The sequence below is a fragment of the Pectinophora gossypiella genome, chromosome 3, assembly GCF_024362695.1.
Source record: "Pectinophora gossypiella chromosome 3, ilPecGoss1.1, whole genome shotgun sequence".
Lineage (NCBI taxonomy): Eukaryota > Metazoa > Arthropoda > Insecta > Lepidoptera > Gelechiidae > Pectinophora > Pectinophora gossypiella.
Window position 1 is genome coordinate 1,085,168 of NC_065406.1, and position 26,355 is coordinate 1,111,522.

The 26,355-nt window shown below is 38.0% G+C and overlaps 2 protein-coding genes across 11 annotated transcripts in view; one reads left to right on the forward strand and one right to left on the reverse strand.

The window, feature by feature from the left end:
* LOC126382225 (tRNA (adenine(58)-N(1))-methyltransferase non-catalytic subunit TRM6) overlaps window positions 1-26,355 on the forward strand; it is a 460,488-nt gene that overhangs the window by 129,703 nt on the left and 304,430 nt on the right. The gene's annotated exons all lie outside the window — the stretch shown is intronic.
* LOC126382227 (innexin shaking-B) overlaps window positions 1-26,355 on the reverse strand; it is a 196,873-nt gene that overhangs the window by 99,363 nt on the left and 71,155 nt on the right. For 2 of the 8 annotated variants that reach the window (XM_050032015.1, XM_050032013.1), the window contains exons 4-5: window positions 23,918-24,054; window positions 21,553-21,712 (exon numbers count right to left, since the gene is read on the reverse strand). In XM_050032015.1, coding sequence (XP_049887972.1) covers window positions 21,553-21,712; window positions 23,918-24,054 — 297 coding nt within the window. Of the gene's footprint in view, window positions 1-3,339; window positions 3,705-21,552; window positions 21,713-23,917; window positions 24,055-26,355 lie in introns of those variants that run through there. The other 6 variants (XM_050032017.1, XM_050032019.1, XM_050032021.1 and 3 more) reach the window with 5 other exon arrangements.

The following is a 26,355-nucleotide window of genomic DNA, read 5'->3' on the forward strand; positions in this document are numbered from 1 at the left end:
TAGTGAGACTTACAGTTCAATTTGTCAAAAAAGTTAATGTGACATGGTACCAAAGTGTATACATATTAATGCTCGTGACCGTACACATTAAAAAAAAAAGATGTTTACGTAATTTATTAACGGCCTCGGTGGTCCAGAAGTCACGTAAGACCGTTGGTCCCGGTTACTACTTACTAATGTACGTAAGTAAGTAGTCGTTACATGAGCCACGTCAGGGGCCTTTGGTGGCTCAATCATTCTATACGTGCAGCCTGTGGGTACGGTATACGCACAAGACCTTTAACGCCCTACGGATTCAGTACAACAATGCATTCAGGATTCTACTGGGTTTACCGAGATTCTGTAGCGCATCAGGCATGTTTGCCGAGGCACACACAGATGGCTTTCATGCTATTGTGCGGAAGAGAATTGCCTCAATAATGCGGCGTGTGCGCGGGAGCCCCAGTATAGTCCTGAAGGTGTTGTGTGACAGACCTGATTGCCCAATATGGGCATACTGGACGGACCTCCATATTATACCAGTCAAGCCGGGATATGGTGTCCGCCGGTAAAATCGGGTCTGATAAATTTATCATATTTTATTTTTGTTGCTTTTGTTTGTTTTATGTACCTGTTACTAACATTAGGTTTAAGTTACTTTGTACTTACTAACATCTATGGATTTCAAATCCGAAATAAATTATTATTCATTCATTCATTCATTCATTCATTCAATGATAACCCAGACACCAGGATTGATGAGGTTGGTAATTCACCACGCAACCCCACGATACGATAGTGTAAACTTAACTTGTAAGTCCTGGGAGCAACGCTCACTATTTGTCCGACCAAGTGGCGAATGCAATCCGAGGCAAATCTACGATAAGGTACGAAATATGCGTAGAAAGCATATGTGACATAAAAAAGAAAAGATAACGGAATCCAAGCCAAGTTGTGTATTTCTCGATGTATGTTTTCCTTGAGCGTTACATATTGTGATTGCAAGCCTACTCAAGGTTATAGTGAATGAAAAGTTAGGTATTTTATAGGCAATCGTGTTCCTTTAGTTTTTTATCTAGTTTCTGTGTTATATCATCAGATATATCGTCGACTTATAGTTTTATCCTACCCAACCCGAAGATAAGACAGGTCCGGTTTTTTATAGAAGCGACTGCCTGTCTCACCTTCCAACCCGTGAAGGGAAAACCAGCCCAATACAGGTCACATACCTCCGAAAACACATTTCTCGAGAATGTGGGTTTCCTCACCACGATTTCCTTCACTCCTGAGCATATTATAATAATCATTCATGATCTAAACATGATCGAAAACAAATTCGAACTCGACAATCATTGGTTTAGGGCTGTGCTGGATTCGGAACCGCGACATTAAAGGAATAGGTAAGCGTTTGAACAGAGACACTTAATATTTATTTCTGTTTTTGAAAACTAAAATAGCCTTAAACGTTGTTGATATTAGTGCATATTAATTTATTTATTTAATACAGTATTAATGGTTATACCAAACTATTTATGCCTAGTCAAATAATTCGAACATTTAACAGCTTATCATTGGTTTAGGTCTGTGCTGGAGTCGAACTTGCACCTCAAAGTGAAAGGCAAGCGTTCTACCAACTGGGCTACCGCGGCTCTGTGTTTTACATTATTGTACGTGTTAATATATATTTTCCTTAAATAGAAGATGTCTATCTGACTGAACTGTTCGATTATTTCACAAATATCTTTCATACGTATTGAATAAGTGATATATAATTAAATAAAGGGTTCGTATCTTTGTGGGACATCGCTACTGGTCTGAAGTTAGGGAGGTGGCAATAATGAGTTTTACCTTGCCTTCGCGGAGAATATTTTTATTTTAAAATGTATTTTTTATTACGTGGCAATGAAACAGCGTCGCGCTGTATTCCCCAAGCGGTAGGCAGGGGTGCATAGTATACACACATACTCCTGGCTAGCTGTGTCTAAGTCCTATGTAGCGAGGCGAGCATATTACCATTAATCGAGCATATCCTGGAAACCACGTGATATCAACTATTCATGATTAATGGGGAAAGGGGGGGTTATAAAAAGAAAAAGAAACAATAATGACAGAGATGTCATCACCTTCTTGCGTTATCCCGTTTTTCTGAGTCCGCTTTCCTAACCAGAAGATTTGACAGGTCCGGTTTTTTACAGAAGCGACTGCCTGTCTGACCTTCCAACCCGCGAAGGGAAAACCAGCACAATATAACTACATAATACATTTCACACGAATGTGGGTTTCCTCACGATGTTTTCCCTCACCAGTGATAATAATTTATGATCCAAACATGAATTTGAAAACAAATTCAAAAATTATTGGTTTAGGCCTATTCTGGGATTCGAACTAGCGACCTCAATTTGAGATTCAAGCATTCTACCAACTGGGCAACCACAGCAATAGAATACTTAAATATTTGCTTCATAATATTACAATTTAGACTACAAGCTAATAAGCAATTTACATTTAACCTAAACTACTACAAATAAAATATTGTAATAAAATATATTTTGTTACATTTAACATTTAAAAAGGGTTCCCTTATCTTTTATCTTAGAAGACAAGAAAATGATAGATATAATTTAAAATAAAATTAGGAGGTGTCTGCAGGAATCAGGGTCACTATCAATATGGCACTTGTCTTGTAACTGAAGGGGTTGTTTCTGTATCATTTTAACTTCTTTTAAGTCATAAGCAATAATAATGTACCCACTTTAGGACTCTGTCGCACTAACATATTTGACATTTAGTGAGACTTACAGTTCAATTTGTCAAAAAAGTTAATGTGACTTGGTACCAAAGTGTATACATATTAATGCTCGTGAACGTACAACATTTATAGTACGTAAATACATTTTTAAGCAATATTCGTAAACAAAAATTTTTGCTTATTGCCATTATACACAGCTACATCATCTGTCTGAGTCTCTCATAATAGAAACCTAATTCAGTCTAGCAATACCTAACAGTTCTAGATTTAGTATCAAATCCTAACCTATAAATTTTAGCAAGCATGGCAACTCCATCATTAATACAATAATATTTATAGACATAATTCGATACGCTTAAACACCAAAATGTTATGATATATTCAGTATAATGTTGTAAATATGTTAGCGTCATGTAGTTTACAAAGAATTTAAAAGAAACGTTGCAAAGTACATAAAACTTTCAACTTTGTTTTGTGATACAAAACCGATGTAGAACGAAATCGTTCTAAACAACAAATTAATGACTACAATCGTGTTACGTCTCACAAGACAAGATGAAGGGAATTGTTTGGAACAGTGTAAATTATCAGCGAATGATCCGGGGACTCACGTGTCAACAATACAAGGGTGGAATCCAGGTTGGCGTCGTTTAGACACATAATTTAATGCACGGTTTTTATTTTGTCATTAACCTTCGAGGTGCTCCGGTTTCGAATCGGCAACGTTTTATTTTTGAAACACGGTTACGCGCGCGTGATTAGCGGCCGAACGTTTAACACGTTTAGAAATCGGCATTTGTCTACACTCACTGTCACCGCGTGTCCGACACAGGCACTCACTGGCCGCCGCCGCCGCTACTGCACGGCTACTGCCGGCGCCGAGATAAAAGTTAATTTAAAAAGAAAACAGTTTCGCGTGTCCGTTTGTAAAGTTGTCGTGTGCGGGAGCGCGGCGCGGCGCGGGCGGCACCGCTACAGCGATCGCAGCGACTGGGCGGCACGCTGAAAAGCTCCTTACGATACATACAGGGCCAATGTGCATTCTATTTATAATGTTAAGTTGGGCGTGCGGCGTGCACTGCGCGCGGACAAGCTACATGAACATCATAATATTTGAAGTTATTAGGTCAGCTGGTGAGACGTTGCGGCACGCGCCGTGTTTGCAGCCTACAATAAAGATAATTAAAATTAACGCTGTAAATCCGTCGGCGGTCGCAAACGGCTGGCCTCATAGCCGGGATAATTTAAACACTTGTATGTTACTTTATAAAAATATTAAATGAAAGGTGTTGGAGATGAGTTACATGCAATGTTGAGCGTTGGAAGGGCTCCAACAATAATAGAGATGTGTTACTATTACGAGGGTCGTGGGAGAGTTTCGCCGCTACACTCCTCAATGCAGATTATTTTCTTAAAAAACATATTTCGTTTCTATTCAAACAATAAAAAGGCGATAAATATTGACTTCGATATAAATTGCTTATGTTCATGTCAGTAATAAAACAAAATAGATGTAATCGTGGATATATTTATGTTATGACTACTTGATCTTTATAACTTTTCGGATAAATAAAATATACGTAAAGACATAATAAATAACTATGCTGTTCTCTGTTATCTTTTATTGAAGTAAGAATAGTAAAGGAGTTAAATACCAAAAATTTTATTTATTTCTTTATTTCTTTTATTCAGGTAGTCAACACCTTACAATTATAAATGAGGTATTAACAGTGTTTAGTTTACATCGCTAAGCCAATAACAGACTACCGCAGTATTAATGTGTTCAGAGTGTAACAATCAATAAGTAACTGGATGGACAAAATAACTTCATAAAATGAAAAAAATGGAAAAAAACAGCGGTTAGACTACAATAGAATATACAAAATGTAGTAGGTATAATGAAGAATACCTTAATTTATACGATGCCATGAGCCGTGGTAGTTGAAAGAACGCTTGACTCTCACTGTGGGGTCGCAGGTTCAACTCCAGTACGGGCCTCAAGTGGTGATAGAAAACATCGTGAGGAAGCCTAAATAATACCCTATAACAGGGGTGTAAAATGAATAAGTTGGCTACTTTTTAGCTAAACATTTTTGTAGGTAGTTAAGATTTTTGATTACGTGGGTAATTTCGATTACAATGAGGTACTTTGCAGGCTAAGTTCCCCAAAAATAGTATAGATGGCGCTGTAAAGATATAACATCCAGACTGGACTGCTCTTTTCTTCGGCATTGCTGTGAGAGACACCTCTCTGTGCCAGTGCCGGAAAGGGGCTTCTAAATGGATTTTATTATTATATTTATTTTCAACTCAATATTAATTAATTTTTCATTTTAATAAATATGATTTTAATTTTAAGTTTTGATTTTAATAATTTTTAACTTTATTTCATGATTATTATTATTTTTAATTTTAATATATGGGACATAATTATATCTTACCATATGGGTGCCTACCTGAAATAAATGCATTTTATTTTTAATTTTTTTTATAACGTGATAATTACCTATTTTCTCATTACTCGAGTATAAAATAGAAATAGAAATACACTTTATTTGCTTTTGAAAAGGGTACAATAATAGATGAATATTCATATAAGTCCCTCCTTATCAGCTATCAACAATAGCATGCAAATATTGTTACAGTTTAGAAACATTTCCAGTAATACTAAATAGTACTCAATTTTTCAAAAAAAAAAAGTAATGGCAGAAGACAAAAAAAAAACAAAAAAAAAAAAAAACTAAAAAAACACTAATAAAAAGATAAAAAATCACTACAAAAAAAAACATCACTCACTTCACCTTTTTTTTTCTTATGTAAAAATACTTGTTGCTTGATATTTGGATCACATTATCTACAGAATTGTGTTACTACATTATTATATTGCTTCTCTGTATTTTGATCAGAATAATAATGGGTGGCGGAAGTAATTGACCCTGGAAAAAAAGGAAGGAAGCTGGAAGCCTGTAATAAAAAGGGTCATCATTTTCTTCACCTGTGGTAGCTTTGTAATTGGCGTTTGTTTACACATATAAATATCTACTTTGTAAAAGAGGCTGTAAGCTACCCGAATAAAAAAAAAATATGCATAAATGTTATCCATGAAAGTAGCAGGTTAAAAGAAGGAAAATCTATACAGCGCCATCTAAATTTTTTTTGAGGAACATAGCCTGGAAAGTCCCTCATTGACTATAATTGTATATTGTAAGTGCAATAAAGGGTTTTGTATTGTATTGTATTTCTGTGTTTCTTACTGTTAAATTGAGCACGATTTTTCCGCAGTCGGGTTTTGGAACTTAATCAGTGTTACAAAACTATGAATACTAAGATACAGGTACATAAAATAGGTTTAAGCCGCGGCGCTATTGTCGCAGAGTCTGCATAGAATTATTATGACTTGTCAATTAGTTTCATTAAAATCCGTCGACTTCTTTCGTGGCGCGGATTATAATTTATGGTTAAAGAGAATTTATATCTTATTTCCAACATATTACATGTCATTTACATAAGAAACAAAGTACTTACATTTGTATACATATAAGTTCACACTTCGCCTCATATACTTACACACATGCATTTCTTTCACGCACTTCCACACATACAGAGACTGGTCCGCAGAACCAAGCACCACACTTTCAAAATTATAATAACTTTAAGTAGGTACACAAGATATATTTTAGAAATAAAACGGATTTGAAAAAGAGTTTCATTTTGTATTACTACGTAGGTATAGTTCAAAGAAATCTGTCAAGATCCGCTATAGAATTTTAAACCTAAGTACTTAATTCATCTTTTATTTTTTGTAATAAGGTGTTTTTAAGTTAAGAATTTTCTTTAGCGATGACCTGTGTCTTACTGAAGACCTATGGTCCTGCCCATTCCCTTATTATTTTATCAATGGATAGATTATTTTTAACATGCTCATTATAGAAGTGACCTAAATTCACGACAAAGAGGTCCATTGATTGATTTTACGTCGCCCGACCAGACATGTGTCGACACCAATTCAGCGGACGACGAAATAAGACTGGATGGATACCTATCTATTGATAGAAGAAAAACTCCACGTGAAAATAAAAGGAAAAAAAGGAAAACCTAAATAAAAAAGTTATTTACGTACTGTTTATGGATGAAACTTGGATAGTTTTCGACGTATCTCGGAGGGCATTATCCACTCCGGCCAAATAGGTACAGCCGAAGCTGCTTGAGGACCTAGAGGTCCCAGAAACCACCAACCCCTCCGAAACTAGTCCGAGATGATTAAGTCCAAAAGGGAGTATAGGCACATAAAATCGTAATCGTATCGTTTTATGGTCTGAAAATAAATTATTTGAATTTGAATAAATAAATAAATATAAATAACAAAAAGTAGCCTATCACTCTCCATCCCTTCAACTACTTATCTCAACTTAAAAAAATCACGTCAATTCATCGCTCCGTTTTGCAGTGAAAGACAGACAACTGCTCTATGACGGACAACAAACAGAGATACGCACACTGTATACAGTCATGAGCAATATAATGTACCCACTTCAGGACTCTGTCGCACTAACATATTTGACATTTAGTGAGACTTACAGTTCAATTTGTCAAAAAAGTTAATGTGACATGGTACCAAAGTGTATACATATTAATGCTCGTGACCGTACACTTTCCCATTTGTAATATTAGTATGGATTGTCCATAATGTTAAGTCATAGAGCAACGCGGACCTCTGTTATTTAGAACGAAGATGGTTATTTTTATAAAAAATAAAAAAAATAAATATTTAAACGCGTCAACACGTCATCAGTTGACAAATTGTGACGTAACGTTGACACAGAGAATATTTTTATATTTTTCGGAGAGACAGATTGCAACGTTTGGGACATTTGTCTACAGTTTTAGTGACAACATATTGTCACACAGCCTATAACTTTGGGTGCTGTAACAGCCGTGACGTGTGAGCCGTGGTAGCCCAGTTGCAAGAACGCTGCACTCTCACTGTAAGGTCGCAGGTTCGAAACCCAACACGCCCCTAAACTAATGATTTTTGAATTTGTTTTCGAGTTCATGTTTGGATCTTACACGTGCTCGGCCGGGAAGGAAAACATCGTGAGGAAACCCACTACCTGCGAAATGTGATCCCGGAGGTATGTAATCTAACTGTAATTGGGCTGGTAATAATTTTAATAAGTTTCATTTTAATAATTTTAATTTTAATTACATTTAGTTTTGATTTTAATAATTTTTAACTTTATTTCATTATTATTTTAAAATTTTTGTTTGTAATAACTTATAATTTTAAAGTGACATAATTGTATCTTACAATATGGGTACCTACCCGAAAAAAATGCATTTTATTTTTTTATAATATTTTATTGACAAACGTTCACACTGTGAACCTTGCCGTCTGTAGTCCTCACCGATAAGATCACAGAGAATATAGAAAAGAGAGCACAGTCAAGTTGCAAGTAACTTTTTATTTCCTCTTATTCGCGTTTCTACCGGGGTCCCTTTACTTAAATTTAAGAAGTTGTCAGACAATAGTTTTTACCTCGTTTTTCCGGACCTCCAATCCAAAGAGATAATAACCTGACCGCAATTCTCGTGGCACTGTTAGACTGTTTTATTGAACAATCCTATTAAAAGATTTATCCCTAATAATTTGGTAGTAGCTTAGTAGTTGAAGCACTTATCATTCACCGAAAAATACTAATAATAAAAAAGAACAGTTTGACATTCCGTTTCAAGTTTTGGAGACTCGCTCTATTTCTAAACGGGGCACGGTAATTTGCGCTGAGAGCGACAGATGGCGGCACGCGTGACAGTTGTGACAGCGCGGGAAAATACAGTGTTGCCAACTCTGACAGGATGATTTTTTAATTGTTTGCACTCCTCATTGCTTCTATGCTGTTCTGGGAGAAAATAAAAAACATAGAAAACGTTCAGCTGCTTGTCTTCCCGGGCATGTCGTAAAAACCGACAGAGGGATTGTGTCCTCTAACATGATGGACTAATGTTATGGGCGATAGGCTGATCCCTTATCACCATAAGGTTCATCATATCCAGCTTACGACATCGTATCAACAGTGGCTGCAAGTTGTCTTTGATTACTTGTGGCTCTGCCCACCCCATTAGGGATTACGGGCGTGAGTTTATGTATGTATGTATGTATGCACTCCTCATCGGCCAATTTTGATTCCTCAAACGTTCCGGGCCGGGAATGTTTTGTAATAAGTACTCTAGTAAAATTGGGTCGTGTACTAGGTTTTAGGTTGGTGTAGGTTAACGTCGTGTTTTATAGGGAAGTCAAGGAATTGGCCTTTGATAGACTAGAATGGAAAATGCTACACCGACAAGAGCGTGGCTCTTAAATTGATGATGATGCCTAGGTTCAAGATAAATTTTGAAACTCTGATTACTAAATATAGGCACATGTAAAACCAATAAAAAACTTTTTCATTATTCTATTTGACTAATTTACGAATAATAATCAGGAAAACGCAATAATAAGTCGGACATTTTATCACGTTTCTCTATGACGTCACAGTGTGCTTTTTCATACAAATTCTTAGTAACTGATTTGACTAGTTGTCTAGTGGTTGAGCGTTGGGCTCACGATTCGGAGGTCCCAGGTTCGACTCCCGGTGGTGATATATCACTAAAATTACTTTGAGAGCTCTGGTTTGGTTAGGACATTTTCCGAAAGTAAGGTGATTCGTGCTTAGAGTTATTCGTGCTTACTGATGTAAGTACGTTACATGAGCCGTATCAGGGGCGTTGTGCTGAGTTAGACTGGCTGGGTCTCATTTTAATGGCTAAGGAGTAAGGGAGTGCGCTGCAAACTGTTTGTCTCACTCGCACTTATTCGGTAAGGCCACATACGATAATAACGAGATGTTGTGGGGCTGTGACATGGAGTCGAGAAAGCGGGAAAATCGGACTTCCGCAACGCTTATGACCGGTACCCTTGTATACATTTATCTTTATTTTTATTGATTTAAGTGAAAGAAGAATTGTTAATCCGGTTGACGTTTTTAGCGGGATGGTGGAAAATAGGTATAAACTGGAACAGTGGCGAAACCATGTCTGTTTTAACCTGATTTTTAAGTTTCTTTCGTTATGGATGCAGTATATAAATTGCACAGTCGTTCGTGTCGTAATCACCAACCGGGTCTGCATGACGACCGCGCCGCGCGCGGCGCAAATCATATTGAGCGCTTCGACCAATAAACGATACGAATGCAAGGATTGTCCCAAACCCATCTATAGCTACACTTTCAACTCGGATGAACAGCTATTCTGTCTCCAATGTGACCGGGTTTTCAGAACGAAGTTCGGCTTTGACAGTCACATTCGAGCACACGAGAGAAGAGACTGAGGTCCTGTTGTCGGATACGACAAGGAGGACCCCAAAATACTTTAGAGATGAAACTAAAACTAATTTATTTATAAAAAATCTAAAAACAATGCTAATTAGAAAGAGCTATTATACTGTAGACGAATTTTTAAATGACAAGTTTTAATTTTAATACACACTTCCTCTCTTCCCTTCAACGTTGCTGTGCCCTACAGGGTCCATGTTTTAGTTCCTACGCCTGTGTAAAACCCCATTGTACTACATGGAATGCAATAAATAATTGAGAATTGAATTGAATTGGACTTTATATACGTAGATGGACGTCAAGCGGCTATTGGTCGAAGGCCTCGATATAATTCGCGCCGCGCGGTTACCGTGCAGAGCCTACTGGTATCAGTTTATATTTTTTTATGACATGACTGTGTCTTAGGTATTGTAGATTTACCTTTTGTTTGGAAGGTGGTAAACTGACCCTGAATAAGGGCCGTATCTCATTAGGGTAGAAGTGTTTGTTGATTGCGTAACCAACAGTACACACGGTAGAGTTTATACGACTGCATACATTATATTTGAGGAGCGACCGTGGTTGCGCCACTATGGTGTCTTAGTGAGGTAGCGCTCTAAGTGTAAAAAAGACGAAAAGATAAAAAATTAAAGACTGCTTTGTTAACTAAATATACAGGGTGTTAGTGACATCGTAACGAATACTGAGGGGGATGATTCAGACCATGATTCTGAGTTGATATCAAGTGGATTATTCCTATCGGAAAATTCATTTTTTTTGTGTTTTTTAAATTATTTTCAGTCCCATACTTGTGCGACGGAAAATTCCACTTGATATCAAGTCAGAATCATGGAAAGTAAAATGATCCGTGCTTTGGAAAGCACGTTAATTCGTTGGTCCCGGTTACTACTTACTGATGTAAGTTAGTAGTCGTTACATGAGCCATGTCATGGGCCTTTGGCGGCTCAATAGTAACCCTGACACCAGGGTGGATGAGGTTGGTACTCCACCTCACAACCCACAGGATAGAAGAAGAATCACGGTTTGAATCATCCTTGAAAGTTTTCGTTATATATAAATAAATATATTATAAAAGACAATCATGTGTACTACAAAAAACAGCTGATATCTCAGTGAGGCATTATCATATATTTTTACAGTTTCTAAGAAACTTAATTCTGAGATATCTATGTTTTCCGAACTACAAGATGTGTTCCAGTGAATCCTTCATAAACTCGGCGGTGTGGGCACGGACGCAGGCCGCGGTACGCACGACCCACATCCACAGGTGCGTCGCACCGCGCCACACGACTGTAAAACTGACACGGTGGAGCATGTCACAAGCGACGGCGGTGGAATTTTAATCAGATTAGTCAGAAATCAGAAATCAGAATCATTTATTCAACGTAATTATCATGGATAAACTTGTTGAAGGTCAATGTAACATTTTTGAATTTACGTCATTTCGCAAGGTGTTATGGCTGAGGAGAAGAAATGACAAGAAACTGCAACAGCAACACATCTTTTAAAAACCAATGAGGATATACATTACAAGTTATTTAATAACTAGAGGAACACATTCAATACCAGACATTTTTATCATTTAGGTAGTCATTAATCTTATAATAAGCTTTTTTACATAAAGTAAGCTTCACGTGAGCTTTAAATTTATTTTCTGACAAATTTAAAATATTATCTGGTATTTTATTGTAAAAAGTTTCATCATCATCACCAGCCCATTATCGTCCCCACTGCTGGGGCACGGGCCTTCCCTATGGATGAATAGGGAGATCGGGCCTTAAGCCATCACGCGGGCCCAGTGCGGATTGATGGTTATTAATAGCTAATGCAGCCGGGACCAATGGCTTAACGTGCCTTCTGAAGCACGGAGGAGCTCGAGATGAAAACTTTTTTTTGTGGTCACCCATCCTATGACCGGCCCTTGCAAAAGTTGCTTAACAGATTAGATTAGATTATTTTATTTAACATTTAGTTGTATTTAGGGGCAAGTCACAGGGACTGTAACCTGGAACCTGACAGAGGGCAGCAGTAACTGTCAGTACTATTCAGAGGCGAAGAACAGGAGTCCTAGTATGGCTTTGTAATAGACTATGGCGCCATCCCACTCGCGTCAGACAGAGTACTGCGGGGCGGATGGCAAGAGGGAAACTACTGCCCTATTTTTCCCTAAAAAAGTAGCATGGAAAATGCTGCACCGACAAGAGCGTGGCTCTTAAATTGATGATGATGATGAGTACCACACATTTAGATACAATATAAAACGGTAACAACATAAATATGATCGTCGAAAATTATAACAAAAGAATAAAACATAGAAGATGATAAATTACCAACCTCATCAACCCTGATGTCAGGGTTACTATTAAGCCGCCAAAGGCCCCTGACATGACTCATGTAACGACTACATACTTACATCAGTAAGTAGTAACCGGGACCAACGGCTTAACGTGCCTTCCGAAGCACGGATCATCTTACATTCGGACAATCAGGTGATCAGCCTGTAATGTCCTAAGCAAACTAAGGATTTCAAAGTAATTTTTGTGACATTTCCCCACTAGGATTCGAACCCGGGACCTCCGGATCGTGAGCCTAACGCATCATTTCACTGATAGATATTTATCTGTCTCGTATTTTGTTACCCTGAGAGCATTCAGTGCTGAGCGAGCAGTCGGGGACGGCAATACAGGTGTAAGTAAATAATGCAATATAAATTAAAACAATCTACATAAAACATACATACATACACATTCATGCACACATACACACATATACATACATACCTCAAATTCAAATTCGTTTATTGCAAAAAATGTGGTACATATATGGCAGTAAAAGTAGTAAAATTATAGTTTCACACATTTCGCTTAAAGTAGCATGCAAAATAAATGTTTCGTTATACGATATGACTCCCCAATCCAATGTTAAATAAACATTATAATTAAATCAAATGTCAGACGGTTATCATAGGAAGTAATACAATTATTGGCATTATATCATGTCATATCAGGTAAATGTCTATAACAGTAAAATAAATAAACTAAGTTCTTACATTATGTTTACGTCATAAAATTATTTTTGTCAGCAATATATTCTTTTACACTATAATAACATTTAATGACGAGCCACTTATGAAGTTTTCGATTAAATACAATGTCTGGCATATTTTTAAATGGTTCAGGCAATTTATTATAAATTGTAATTGTAATTTTAATTCTCTGAACCGGCGTGCGTGTATGAAGCGATTGATGAATGTGGAGGAAGCAAGAGAAGTGTGTCAGGATCGAAGCAAATGGAATTCTGTAGTCTCTGCTTACCCCGGTGGGAAATAGGCGTGAGTTTATGTATGTATGTATGTAATTGCCATAGGGTAGCAGCTATCTCTATACAAGCCTGTTCTCATTTTTGGTAAAATTAAGTCGTTTGGGAATCGCCTAGAGTAGTTAGGAAGTACGTCACTGTTTCTTTTAAATAACTCATTATATAAATATATAAGCTAAAGGCAACGGGATAAAGGGATTCTGCTTATTTCTCGTCACTCACACCACTGAGACAGGTTTGTCTTCACGTGTGCACAGATAATAAATCAAATAACGACAACATTAACATATAAAGCTGCCACTTGTACAGCAGCCGGCAGAACTCGTTAAAATTATTATTACTCGTTTCACATCACTTGCGCAAGAGTGCCGATTTGGATCATGTCGGCGACTTTAACAAATGATGGACGGTTTACATTTACTCGCTCAAATTAAATATATGTATTTTATAAATATAGGAAACTTATGCAGGCAATGCAAGGTAAAAATAAAAATATTTTATTCTTATTTTGATACGTCTATTGAAGAAGATTTCCTTCATTCAGCGCTTATCGCTATCAGCCTACTAAAGTCGATTACTTCTTTCAAATATCTACCATACTATACCGGGTTCAATATATTATATAAAAAATTGTTATTAACTAGCTAACAAGATAAATAATAAGATATAATTAACACAATATGGATGAATATTGTCTGAAATAAATTATTTTTATTTATTTTATATAATCCTGTCAGACGATGTCCAGGGCCGAGGTTGCCAACTGGGCAACTTAAGGCTTGTTGTCTTAAATTTTGCACCGGGTAAGAGCTCTCAGCGCTCCCCATTTGTCCGGACAAGTAGTTAACGCCATTTGCGGTAAATCTATAATAAATCACGTCAGCAAAAAATTAAAAGGATTTAAGCTATGTATGCCTACTTTCGTTCGTTTCAAGTAACTAATCGTGAGATCATGACTCATGCTTCTAATGCAATACGTAGGTACGTCCATACATGAACTCTTGCGCAATTCAGATGAAATGAGTAATGGAGGTATGATAAATAATGAGTCACCCTGGGCGTTAACAAAGTGGTAGTAGAAAATTATGTTTTATAACATAAAAAAATAGAATCAATTATTCTACGTAATTATCATGGATAAACTTGCTGAAGGTCAATGTAACATTTTTGAATTTATGTTATTTCGCAAGGTGTTTCAGCCCATTAACGTCTCCACTGCTGGGGCACGGGCCTTCCATATGGATGGATAGGGAGATCGGGCCTTAAACCATCACGCGGGCCCAGTGCGGATTGATGGTTATTAACGACTGCTAATGCAGCCGGGACCAATGGCTTAACGTGCCTTCCGAAGCACGGAGGAGCTCGAGATGAAAACTTTTTTTTTGTGGTCACCCATCCTATGACCGGCCTTTGCGAAAGTTACTTTACTTCAACAATCGCAGACCGAGCGCGTTAACCGCTGCGCCACCGAGCTCCTCAGTCCCACTTTAAACGCGGTAAGAACCCGTTATTATGTGTTTTAATTAGTATTGTGTAGTTTCGTGCAGGAGAAGCCAGGCGGGCTAAGTAGTCAGTCGGAAGCGGTGGTGAAGCCACGCTTCGCACACAATCCTTTATCGTTTTATCGCTTATTTATTGCCGACTGTACACTGCCCTCGTATTAGATTGGCTTGTTAGGATACCCTATTTATTTGATTAATTTACTTACTTCGTACTATATGGAAGAATATTTTTTGATCTTTGCTTTCCTGACCTTACCGAGATGTTTCTTTTTTACGCAACAGTCGGAACAGCCGTGCCCTCCAAAGCACAGAATCACACAATCAGGGGATCAAGCACCTTTGACAAAGTAATTTCGACAGATCCCGTTTGGGAATTGTACCCGGATCTCCAGATCGTGAGCCCAACGCTCTAACCACTAGACCACTGGAGCTGTTATAATATAAATAGTAGACTAATAAGCATGTATAAATACATACATGTGTAACATTTGTGTAAAGGTTCATATCTCATTATAAATGTGAAGTATATTCTAGGCACAGACATCCTCTTATACGCGACGTAAGCGCAGTTTATTATTTAGTATCCTAAGCCAGAAGCAAAGAAGGTAACAACTAAAAATATATCTTAGAAGTTCAACACTCAAATAACTAAGTTATAATAATTGTAAAAATAAATAACTAAATTATTGTCACTTTGCCAATGAGTTATAAACGCTACGCCGTAGCACATTCGTAACGGCTCTGCTACATTTGCATAAACAAAACATTAGGCTCTAAGTAATGTTAGTTCTCTGCATGATGTTACCATAAACATAGCAGGATTTAAACTAACTATCACGAGAAAATAACAACCTTATTTCTTAAAAACGTTTTTTGAGAAATAAGCTTTTATAAACTTATTTAGTCTTCTATTGTGTTAGGGTTATTACTGAGCCATCTGAGCTCATGTAACGACTACGTACTTACATCAGTAAGTAGTAACCGGGACCAATGGCTTAGCGTGCCTTCCGAACCACTGCTCACCTTAATTTCGGACAATCAGATGATAAGCTTGTAATGTCCTAACGAAACTACGGATCATAAAGTGGTTTTTGTGATACATCCCCACCAGGATTCGAAACTGGGACATCCGTATCGTGAGTCTAATGAATTTAGTTATTCTCGTAGTATTGTCGTCATCTACCTAGCGTTACCCTTTTTTCACTGGGTCCACTAACCTAACCTGAAGATTTGATAGATTCGGTTCTTCACGGGGAAGGGGGAGAACAAAGAAATACTGGCTGGCAAAAAAAAAAAAATAATAAAAATAAATTATCTTTATCTTTATCTTTTATCTTTATCTGGATAATATAAAAAATGCACTGACAATAGAGCAGGCCAAAACCAACATACATACATACATAAACTCACGCCCGTAATCCCAAATGGGGTGGGCAGAGCCACAAGTAATCAAAGACAACTTGCAGCCACTGTTGATACGAAGTCCTAAGATGGATATGATGAACCTTATGGTGATAAGGGATCAGCCTATCGCCCATAACATTAGTCCATCATGTTAGAGGACACAATCCCTCTGTCGGTTTTTACGACATGCCCGGGAAGACAAGCAGCTGAACGTGTTCTATGTTTTTTATTTGCCCCCAGAACAGCATAGAAGCAAAACCAATGATTGTCGAATTTCTCTTCAAATTCATGTTTGGATCATGAATGAACATCACGTGTTCAGCAAAAACAATATGGATAGCGTTATACAGCTTTAACGTGATAATTACCTTTTTTTCTTTACTCGGGAACATAATTATTCATAAATATACAAATATACTTCTTGCTTGATATTTGGATCACATTATGTATAGGCTTATGTTGATACCTCATCATCAGCCCATTAACGTCCCCACTGCTGAGGCACGGGCCTTCCCTATGAATGAATAGAGAGACCGGGCCTTAAACCATCACGCGGGCCCAGTGCGGATTGATGGTTATTAACGACTGCTAATGCAGCCGGGACCAACGGCTTAACGCGCCTACCGCACGGAGGAGCTCGAGATGTTTTTTTTTGTGGTCACCCATGCTATGACCGGCCTTTGCGAAAGTTGCTTAACTTCAACAATCGCAGACCGAGCGCGTTTACCGCTGCGCCACCGAGCTCCTCTATATAACAACGAGACAATTTAAAATACAATTGTTCATTATTCGCATTGTGGAACTAGTGAAATTCACACGCCCATTTCTTGTCCACGTCGCTCTACTTCCGCCTCCACGCTTTTACCAAACCGGTCCATAGATGTTTTATTTATTTTTTATCGCTATCGACCCACTAGGGTCGATTAATTCTTTCAAATATTTTTCCTCTCAGACGACGCCCTGAGCCGAGGTTCGCGCCCAACTGGGCACCCTCAGGCCTGTTGTCTTAAACGTTGTACGAGCCGAGAGCCTTCAGCGCTCCCCATTTGTCCGGCCAAGTAGTTAATGCCATCTGCGGCAAATCTACAATAAGTCACGTCAAAAAAAAAAAAATATATTTATTTTTAAAAATATGTTATTTAAAGTGGAGAAGCCATAGTAGCCCAGTTGATAGAACGCTTGCCTCTCACCTTGAGGTCGCATTCGAATCCAGCACAGGCCTAAACCAATGATCGTCGAATTTGTTTTCGATTTCATGTTTGGATCACAAATGATTATCACGTGTTCAGCGGTGAAGGAAAACATCTCGAGGAAACCCACATTCCCGAGAAATGATTTTCGGAGGTATGTGTCCTAACCTATGTTGCGCTGGTTTTCCCTTCGGGTTGAAAGGTCAGACAGGCAGTCGCTTCTGTATAAAACCGGACCTGTCAAATCTTTAGGTTAAGTAAGCGGACCCCGTGAAGAATGGAATAACGCTAGGGAAATGATGATGAAATGTTAATTAAATCACAATAAGTGCAGTCATGAGCAATATAATGTACCCACTTTAGGACTCTGTCGCACTAACATATTTGACATTTAGTGGGACTTACAGTTCAATTTGTCAAAAAAGTTAAAGTGACATGGTTGCAAAGTGTATACATATTAATGCTCGTGACCGTACGATGGTTGACTGATTTTATTGATGACGCCACTAGGACAGTATTTCCTAACAAATTCTGTCATTATGTTTCGTAAAAACGATCTCATTTGAATAGGGTACAAAATAGCTTATGGCTTATGTTATTCCGCATAAGAGAAGCCATTTCACGCAGACCGGACTACCCATCATAGCGTGAATAGCGTGATAGATAATAGCGAGGCCAATAAAGTAGAAGCTGTGATCAGATCACTGAAGTGATTGCCCGCTGTTTATAGTCATACATCACTATTGTTTCGCCATCTTTATTTCATTAGGTCTAAGTGTGATTGGATTAAGAATGCGTATAACAAATTGACGAAGATGATTTGTGTTTTTTCTAAGTTTCTGTAGGTTTTGGATTCAGACAACTATCACAAAAGACAACTATCACGAAGACTAAAAATAAACTAGTCCGCGCCACGAAAGAAGTCAACGGATTTAAATCATCATCATCATCAATTTAAGAGCCACGCTCTTGTCGGTGTAGCATTTTCCATTCCAGTCTATCAAAGGCCCATTCCTTGACTTCCCTAAAACAAAAAAAGGATTTGTTAAAGGGTTTGTTTTTTTACCGATTTAAATAAAACTACTTAATAACAATAAAAGGTACACCAACAGCTTATAAGATACTGTGCTATTTACTGCATTAAACTACACTTTTATAAATAAATAAATTATTTTATGTTAAGATGTCAAAAAAATTCGGGGAATCGCTGTGAACGCCATAATTGGGTCGTCGTGTACTAGGTTCAACCGAGATAAATTATGAAAACCTGATTACTAAAGACAGATCTGAAAACTAACGAAAAACAATTTATTTTTCCTATTTAACTTATTTATGAATTTTAAACAAGAAAAACGTAATAATGAGTGCTACACGTTTTGATACGTTTTCTCTATGACGTCACAGTGTGACTTTTTCAAACAAATTCCTATAATATTTACGTGTTTTGACTTTTAGTAAAAAGTAACGGGGGGGATAAAATGGCCACTTCGAAGCAATTACTCTAAGAAAGCAATATTGCTATTTGACATTAAGAATTTCGGAGGAACATTTTATTGATTTTTTTTTTTTATTTGACAATTGTTTACATTGCGCACTTACTTTTATATGCGCAAATTTCAAATTACAATATTGCTATTTTTAACCCCCTCCCCCACCCCCAGGGGTTATAAAAAGGAAGCAATAAAGTAATTCATCTAAGGCAGCAATATTGATATTTGACATGTATTGACATTGCGCACTTACTTTTGTATGCGCAAAAGCATATTTACCCCATTTTGCATGTTGCTACGTCCGGACAAATCCCCTTATAAGTATGTGTGAAGTTTTACGCAAATCGGCAAATACTTTCAACCATCATCATCATCATCAGCCCATTAACGTCCCCACTGCTGGGGCACGGGCCTTCCCTATGGATGGATAGGGAGATCGGGCCTTAAACCATCACGCGGGCCCAGTGCGGATTGATGGTTATTAACGACTGCTAATGCAGCCGGGACCAACGGCTTAACGTGCCTTCCGAAGCACGGAGGAGCTCGAGATGAAAACTTTTTTTTTTTTTGTGGTCACCCATCCTATGACCGGCCTTTCAACCATTGAGGTATAATTATGTTATTGTTTTCAACACGAAGATAGCAAGCATACTCTCCATTAAACCGTTGTATGCTAACGTATAATGAGGAATGTAAAAATAACATCGACATCTTCCACGAAACCCTCACCTACTTTAAATATAAAATTACAAGTATTTTTTTTTTTAATTAAGATGGGTTTGCTCTTGACTTCGTTCTTCTACAAGAAGAAGAGATCGACGTTGGAACGAGCTTACCCAGAAAATGCCTATTCACCCGTGATTTAAAGGACCCCAGGTTATAAGAGTCAGGAAACATATAAATATAAAATTATATAAATTCACTCAATTTCCTATAATTTTACTTTATATAGTTTTTATCCAATTTTTTTTCTATCTTCTAGCTTTAAGTTACCTCATTCACGTGTACATGCTGTTTTATTATTTGTTTAAAACTAACTTGAATGTTGTATACGCCTGTAATGGTATAACATACGGTCATTGTCCGTTGAATTTTATTCATGTAATTTTTATGTATATACCGATGGTGTATCTTAAATAAATAAATAAATAATAATTAAAAAGGTAAGGTACTTATATCAAAACCGCGGAAATCTTAAAAAACTTATTGTTTATATATTTAAGTATACATTGGCCCCGATTCCTGCAGACACCGTCTAATTTTATTTAAAGTTATATCCGTCATTTTCATATCCGTCGAAAAGGAAAGGGACGGATGATTCACAGCTCTTAATTTTAGGAAGAATGAGTGAATGAATGAATAACCCGGGCGAATCAAAAGGTACGTCGCTGGTATGCAATCCGTTTGACGTGCTGTCTACTTAACTGTGTCGGGTTATTGACGGATGTAAAATTTTTAGACGGTTGGTTTAGATTTGTGCTTAAAATTGACGTGTGTTCCATAAATTTTATGCTTGTCGATTACCCGTCCCTTTCCTTTTCGGCGGATAAGAAAATGACAGATATAACTTAAAATAAAATTAGATGGTATTTACAGGAATTAGCACCATTATCCTAATAGGCATCCTAGAAATAAAATGCTTTATTTTTTTTAATACTCGCTCGCGTTCGACCACAATCTCACCTGATGGTGAGTGACGTTGTGGTCTAGATTGGATCACGCTTACATATAAAATGTTCATTTTCACTCTAAAATAATAATAAAAATAATCTTACCTGAAATAACTTACCGTTGCAGCTGCAGCTCAATAATTGAATAATAGGATGCATCACTGACCTTTTCGCGTCAGTAAAAAATTTTTCACTTACCTCAAAAACTAAAAAAATGTTAACGATCCCTGCTTAAAGTAAAATGTCGTTTTGTCGTACAAAATTAAAAAAATATAATATGTGGTAAACGTAAGGTTTAACGGCCTCCGTACTCCAGTGGTTGAGCGTTGGGCTCACGATCCGGAGGTCCCGGGTTCGAATCCCGGTGGAGACATACAACAAAAAACCACATTGTAATCCCTAGTTTGGCTAGGACATTACAGGGTGATCACCTGATTGTCCAAAAAGTAAGATGATCCGTGCTTCGGAAGGCACGTAAAGCCGTTGGTCCCGGTTACTACTTACTGATGTAAGTAAGTAGTCGTCACATGAGCCATGTCAGGGGCCTTTGGCGGCTCAATAATAACCCTGACACTTGGGTTGATGAGGTTGGTAACCTCACAACCCACACGATAGAAGAAGAAGAACGGCTGTTTAATTGGCTAATAGCTGGGACCAACGGCTTAACGTGCCCTCCGAAGCACGGAATCATCTTACTTTTTCGGACAATCAGGTGATTCAAGCCTGAAAAGTCCTTACCAAACAAAGGACAGTCTCACAAAGTGATTTCGACAATGTCCCCATCGGGAATCGAACCCGGACCTCCAGATCGTGAGCCTAACGCTCTAACCACTAGACCACGCGCTGTTAAGAGGCTATACTAATATGGTTTTCAAAATCTTACCTGGAAAAAGAGCGTGAAGGCAACCCACTGGTAGTACTTCCCGTACCGGCGGGGCGAAGTCCCGGCGCCGCGCACGCCGGGGTAGGCCCCCGCCTCCCCCGCCACCGTGAATGTCGAGTGGATCCAGCAGTAAGTGTTCAGCACGTCCTCTGGGATATCCCTGATGATGGAAGTGGATTTTTTTTATTTAGTTTGGTAAAAACTATATTATAATGTATGTACACCATTAACACATGTTTATGGAAAACAATGTTCGTCGCCCAATAGCGTCCACATAATATCAGCGTCGTGGATCACGCCGCGACTTGTGCTGAGTGAGGCCCTTTTATCTCAGGACGTCCACCACCACCTTATGATCATTTCGACAAACATCCGTCTTGCTTCTTTGTAATTGTTTTAGTGGAAATTTGATATGATGTTGTTGTCTTTTTTTGTGTGTGGCGTCCTTTTTTAATAAACTATTTCTATTCTATTCTATTCTAATCATTATCTATCTACTCAGCCTGTATCCTCGAAGGACGTAATATACGATCCCGACGACCGGATCACTCTAGCCATAGAGGCAGCCAATCAGCTCGCGACACCTAACACTTCAGGACCCCGATACCGACCCCGCCGGCGTGGTCGACGAATTCCCTTAATCAGCGATGACCCACTAGGATCGATTAATTCTTTCAAATATTTTTCCTCTCAGACAACGCCCTGAGCTGAGGTTCGCGTCCAACTGGGCACCCTCAGGCCTGTTGTCTTAAATGTTGTACCGGGTGAGAGCCTTCAGCGCTCCCCGTTTGTCCGGCCAAGAAGTTAATGCCATCTGCGGCAAATCTACAATAAGTCACGTCAAAAAAAAAAAACAGCCTGTATACGCCCACTGCTAGGTATAGGCCTCCTCTCTTTCACGCCATCGTTTCCGGTCTTGTACAAGTCTCATCCATTGCTTTCCGGTATACCTCACAATCAACTCACAATCATCCGACCACCGACCGTTTATGTGCGGAATCACATACAATTATAATTAGTTAGTTTCTTAGATCAAAGATAAATTACTAATTGGATAAATTAATACTTAATAACTGTGATATAAGTAATAGCTCGGTGAGGTATGGGTACTTAGATCATCCTGCGATGAATGTTCCTCTGACTACCCCACAGAGGAACCATCCAGGCTACGTTCCCAAAAACATACATACATACATACATACATAAACTCACGCCCGTAATCCCTAATGGGGTGGGCAGAGCCACAAGTAATCAAAGACAACTTGCAGCCACTGTTGATACGAAGTCCAAAGATGGATATGATGAACCTTATTCCCAAAAACAATGCGTCGTTTAACTTTCTAATTTCATGGATTATATTATGCAACTTTTATCTTTATTTTTATGTATACTTAAATTATGGCCCTTGTTAAAATTGTGGCCTTCCCCGACGTCTAACAGCACTTGCAGGAACCCACTCTGTAGCTTTTTTGGCCCAGAGGTCATCGGGCATTCGGGCAACATGTCCAGCCCAGTCCCATTTCAAGCAGGCAGCCTTTCTCGCTACGTCTGCTATTTTTGGTTTGGAACGCAGCGTGGTGTTTCGGATCCGATCGATCAATTTAACACCAATTATGCTTCTGTAATTAGATTATTTTTTGTTCCGAGTTAAGAGCAAATAGGTAATTATCACGTTAAATCTGTACAGCGCTATCTATATCATATTTGGGCAACGTAGCTTGAAAAGTAATTGAGATAATTATAGTACCTACACCTCACCGAGCTTTCTGTTACACCAACGGCAACGTGATAGAGGATTTAAATTAAGAATTAATAAATAAATAAAGAACATTGCTCTTCACCATGAAGCATGTGATATCAATTTAAGATACACAGATTTAACTACAAAACAAGTTGCCTGAACAGAGCTCTGATTGAACCGGGATTCAAACCCGCAACTATCCAAGATGAACACAGCCTGCTCGAGATGAAACCTTTTTTTTTGTGGTTACCCATCCTATAAAAAGTAATGTATTCTTATTCTGTACTATAAGTAGGTACCTACAATTTTAGTACGATAGAATAGGTAGATAAAAAATATGTAAGTACATTGCAGTGCATAAATACTCCTTTTAATCTTACACAGAGTAAATAATAATGTAGTGTTTTCGTTGGATTTCATTTGAAATTTCAGTGAAATAGTTTTAAATATTCAGTTTACAATACATATTTTGAACATATTAACAATTACATTCTCAAAATCATTTCATTTTCTATACGAAGAAAAACACTTTCCAAGAAAATTCGTGTTAACGCCATCTATCCGTTTACCGCGGAACTAGGACGGGTCGAACCTTCTCGTTCAACCGTGGGGTGTGTAACTGACCTGGTGTGTATGCAATCGATGGGGTTGCCCACTAGATGGCGTGTGGTGAGTGCGGCGCTAGCGGCCAGCAGCGCAGCGGTCGTGGCGCCGCAATGCAGCCGGAACGCCACAGAGTCGATCTTCGGGTTTACTCCTTGCTAATGGGGGAAGACAGAAAGTTTATTTCAAATGTTTGGTTGTTTTAAACTGTTTCTGTAAAGCTAAACAGAAAAAAAAATACGCGTGATACCACAGAGTAAATAATGTAGCATAGAGTTAACAATTACAAGACCGTATTAGCAGCCGTAAAGTTTGACATCTTTTAATGATATTATAAACAACATAATTGTCATAAACAGTCTATAAGACCCACTGCTGGGCACAGGTCTCTCCTCAATAATCCACGAGCATACTCCACCACGTTGCTCCACTGCGGGTTGGTGGAGGACCAACGGCTTAACGTAGCCTCCGAAGCACGGAATCATTTTACTTTTTCAGACAATAAGGTGATTCAAGCCTGCAATGTTCTTAAAAACAACATACAGTCTCATAAAGGGATTTCGACAATGTCCCCATCGGGAATCGAACCCGGACTTCCAGATCGTGAGCCTAACGCTCTAACTACTAGACCACGGAGGCTGTGGTATTATAAACAGTAAACTATTTTTAACGGGTCGATACGTGAATGTTAAATAAGGTAAAAAAAATAATGTAAAAAAATATTTAAAAATAGTTTACTAAGTATAGGCAGGTATTTAAACTGCGTGAATCTTTAAAAAAATTGTGTTGTAACCAGTATTTTAGTGATTTTTTTTGTGCTTTGAATTTTGAATTTTTAGGTGGTAGAACCCAACAACAGGCTGATGCATTCGGTGTGAGAGCTCTCAGCGCTCCCCATTTGTCCGCCCAAGTAGCTAATGCCATCAGAGCCTAACGCAATAATTCGCGTGAAAAAAAGGCTGATGCATATACAGGATGTTAGTGACATCGTAACGAAGCCATGATTCTGAGTTGATATCAAGTGGAATTAAAAAAAAAAACACAAAAATTTTCATGAATATTCCGACAGGAAAATCCACTTCATACTCGTATCAACTCAGAATCATGATCTAAATTATCCCCCTCAGTATTTGTTACGATGTCACTAACATCCTATCCACTTGTATGGCCACTTGTATGTACTTGTACGGTCACGAGCATTAATATGTATACACTTTGGTACCATGCCACATTAACTTTTTTGACAAATTGAACTGTAAGTCTCACTAAATGTCAGATATGTTAGTGCGACAGAGTCCTAAAGTCGGTACATTATATTGCTCATGACTGTACAGGGTGTAAGACAGGGTGACAGATCTAAAACAAACGAAAAACATTTTCTTTTTTTTCTATTTAAGTAACTTATTTATGCATTTTAATTAAGAAAGCGTAATAATAAGTCCGACATTTTATCACATTTTTCTATGACGTTTTCATACGAATTCCATAGTAATTTCGTGTTTTCACGTTTAGTAAAAAGTAACTGATTTGACTCGTTGGAAACTATGGTATAAAAAAAATCAGGTATGGTCAATCCTATAAAAATCCTAGCCAGCTAGCCGTTTGATGACGTAAGTGTTACCATTAAATTGGTACTTATCTCCAACATTCCAAGGAGGTAAATTTTATTATTGAAAATACTAGCTACATAAGTACGTCACTCCGTCACCGCTCACTAAAAATAAATGCGTCATTAGCTATAGTATTTAAACACAAATAGATTTAGATTTATTGGTCCTAAACCTAATTCTAACTACTTACCTATAGTTCCAATAAATTGGCTTTCAGTACCGCTTTGTATAATATTAATAAGTTTAATTCTTGTTCATCATCATCAGCCCATTAACGTCCCCACTGCTGGGGCACGGGCTTTCCTATGGATGGATAGGGAGATCGGGCCTTAAACCATCACGCGGGCCCAGTGCGGATTGATGGTTATTAACGACTGCTAATGCAGCCGGGAGCAACGGCTTAACGTGTCTTCCAAAGCACGGAGGAGCTCGAGATGAAAACTTTTTCTTTTTTTGTGGTCACCCATCCTATGACCGGCCTTTGCGAAAGTTGCTTAACTTCAACAATCGCAGACCGAGTGCGTTTACCGCTGCGCCACCGAGCTCCTCAATCCTCAATTCTTGTTACTTACTGATAATATGGGTACCAACCTACATAGGAAGACATTTATTAAGCATAGAGTTAATATCTGCTTCAAGTTTCAAGGTTGCACAGTGATGTTTCTGGGAATATTCCCAAAGTGGGGGTTTTAAAAACTCTTTAATAGTACGGACACTGGCTGGTTTTCTTTTTTAAAATGTTTCTACATAAGTTTTGCGCCTTTTTACTGCTGTGAACATTCCCGCTTTCTTCCTTTTTCTTCTTTCTTTTTTTCTTTCTTTTTTTCTTTGGGAATCGAGAACGGCACA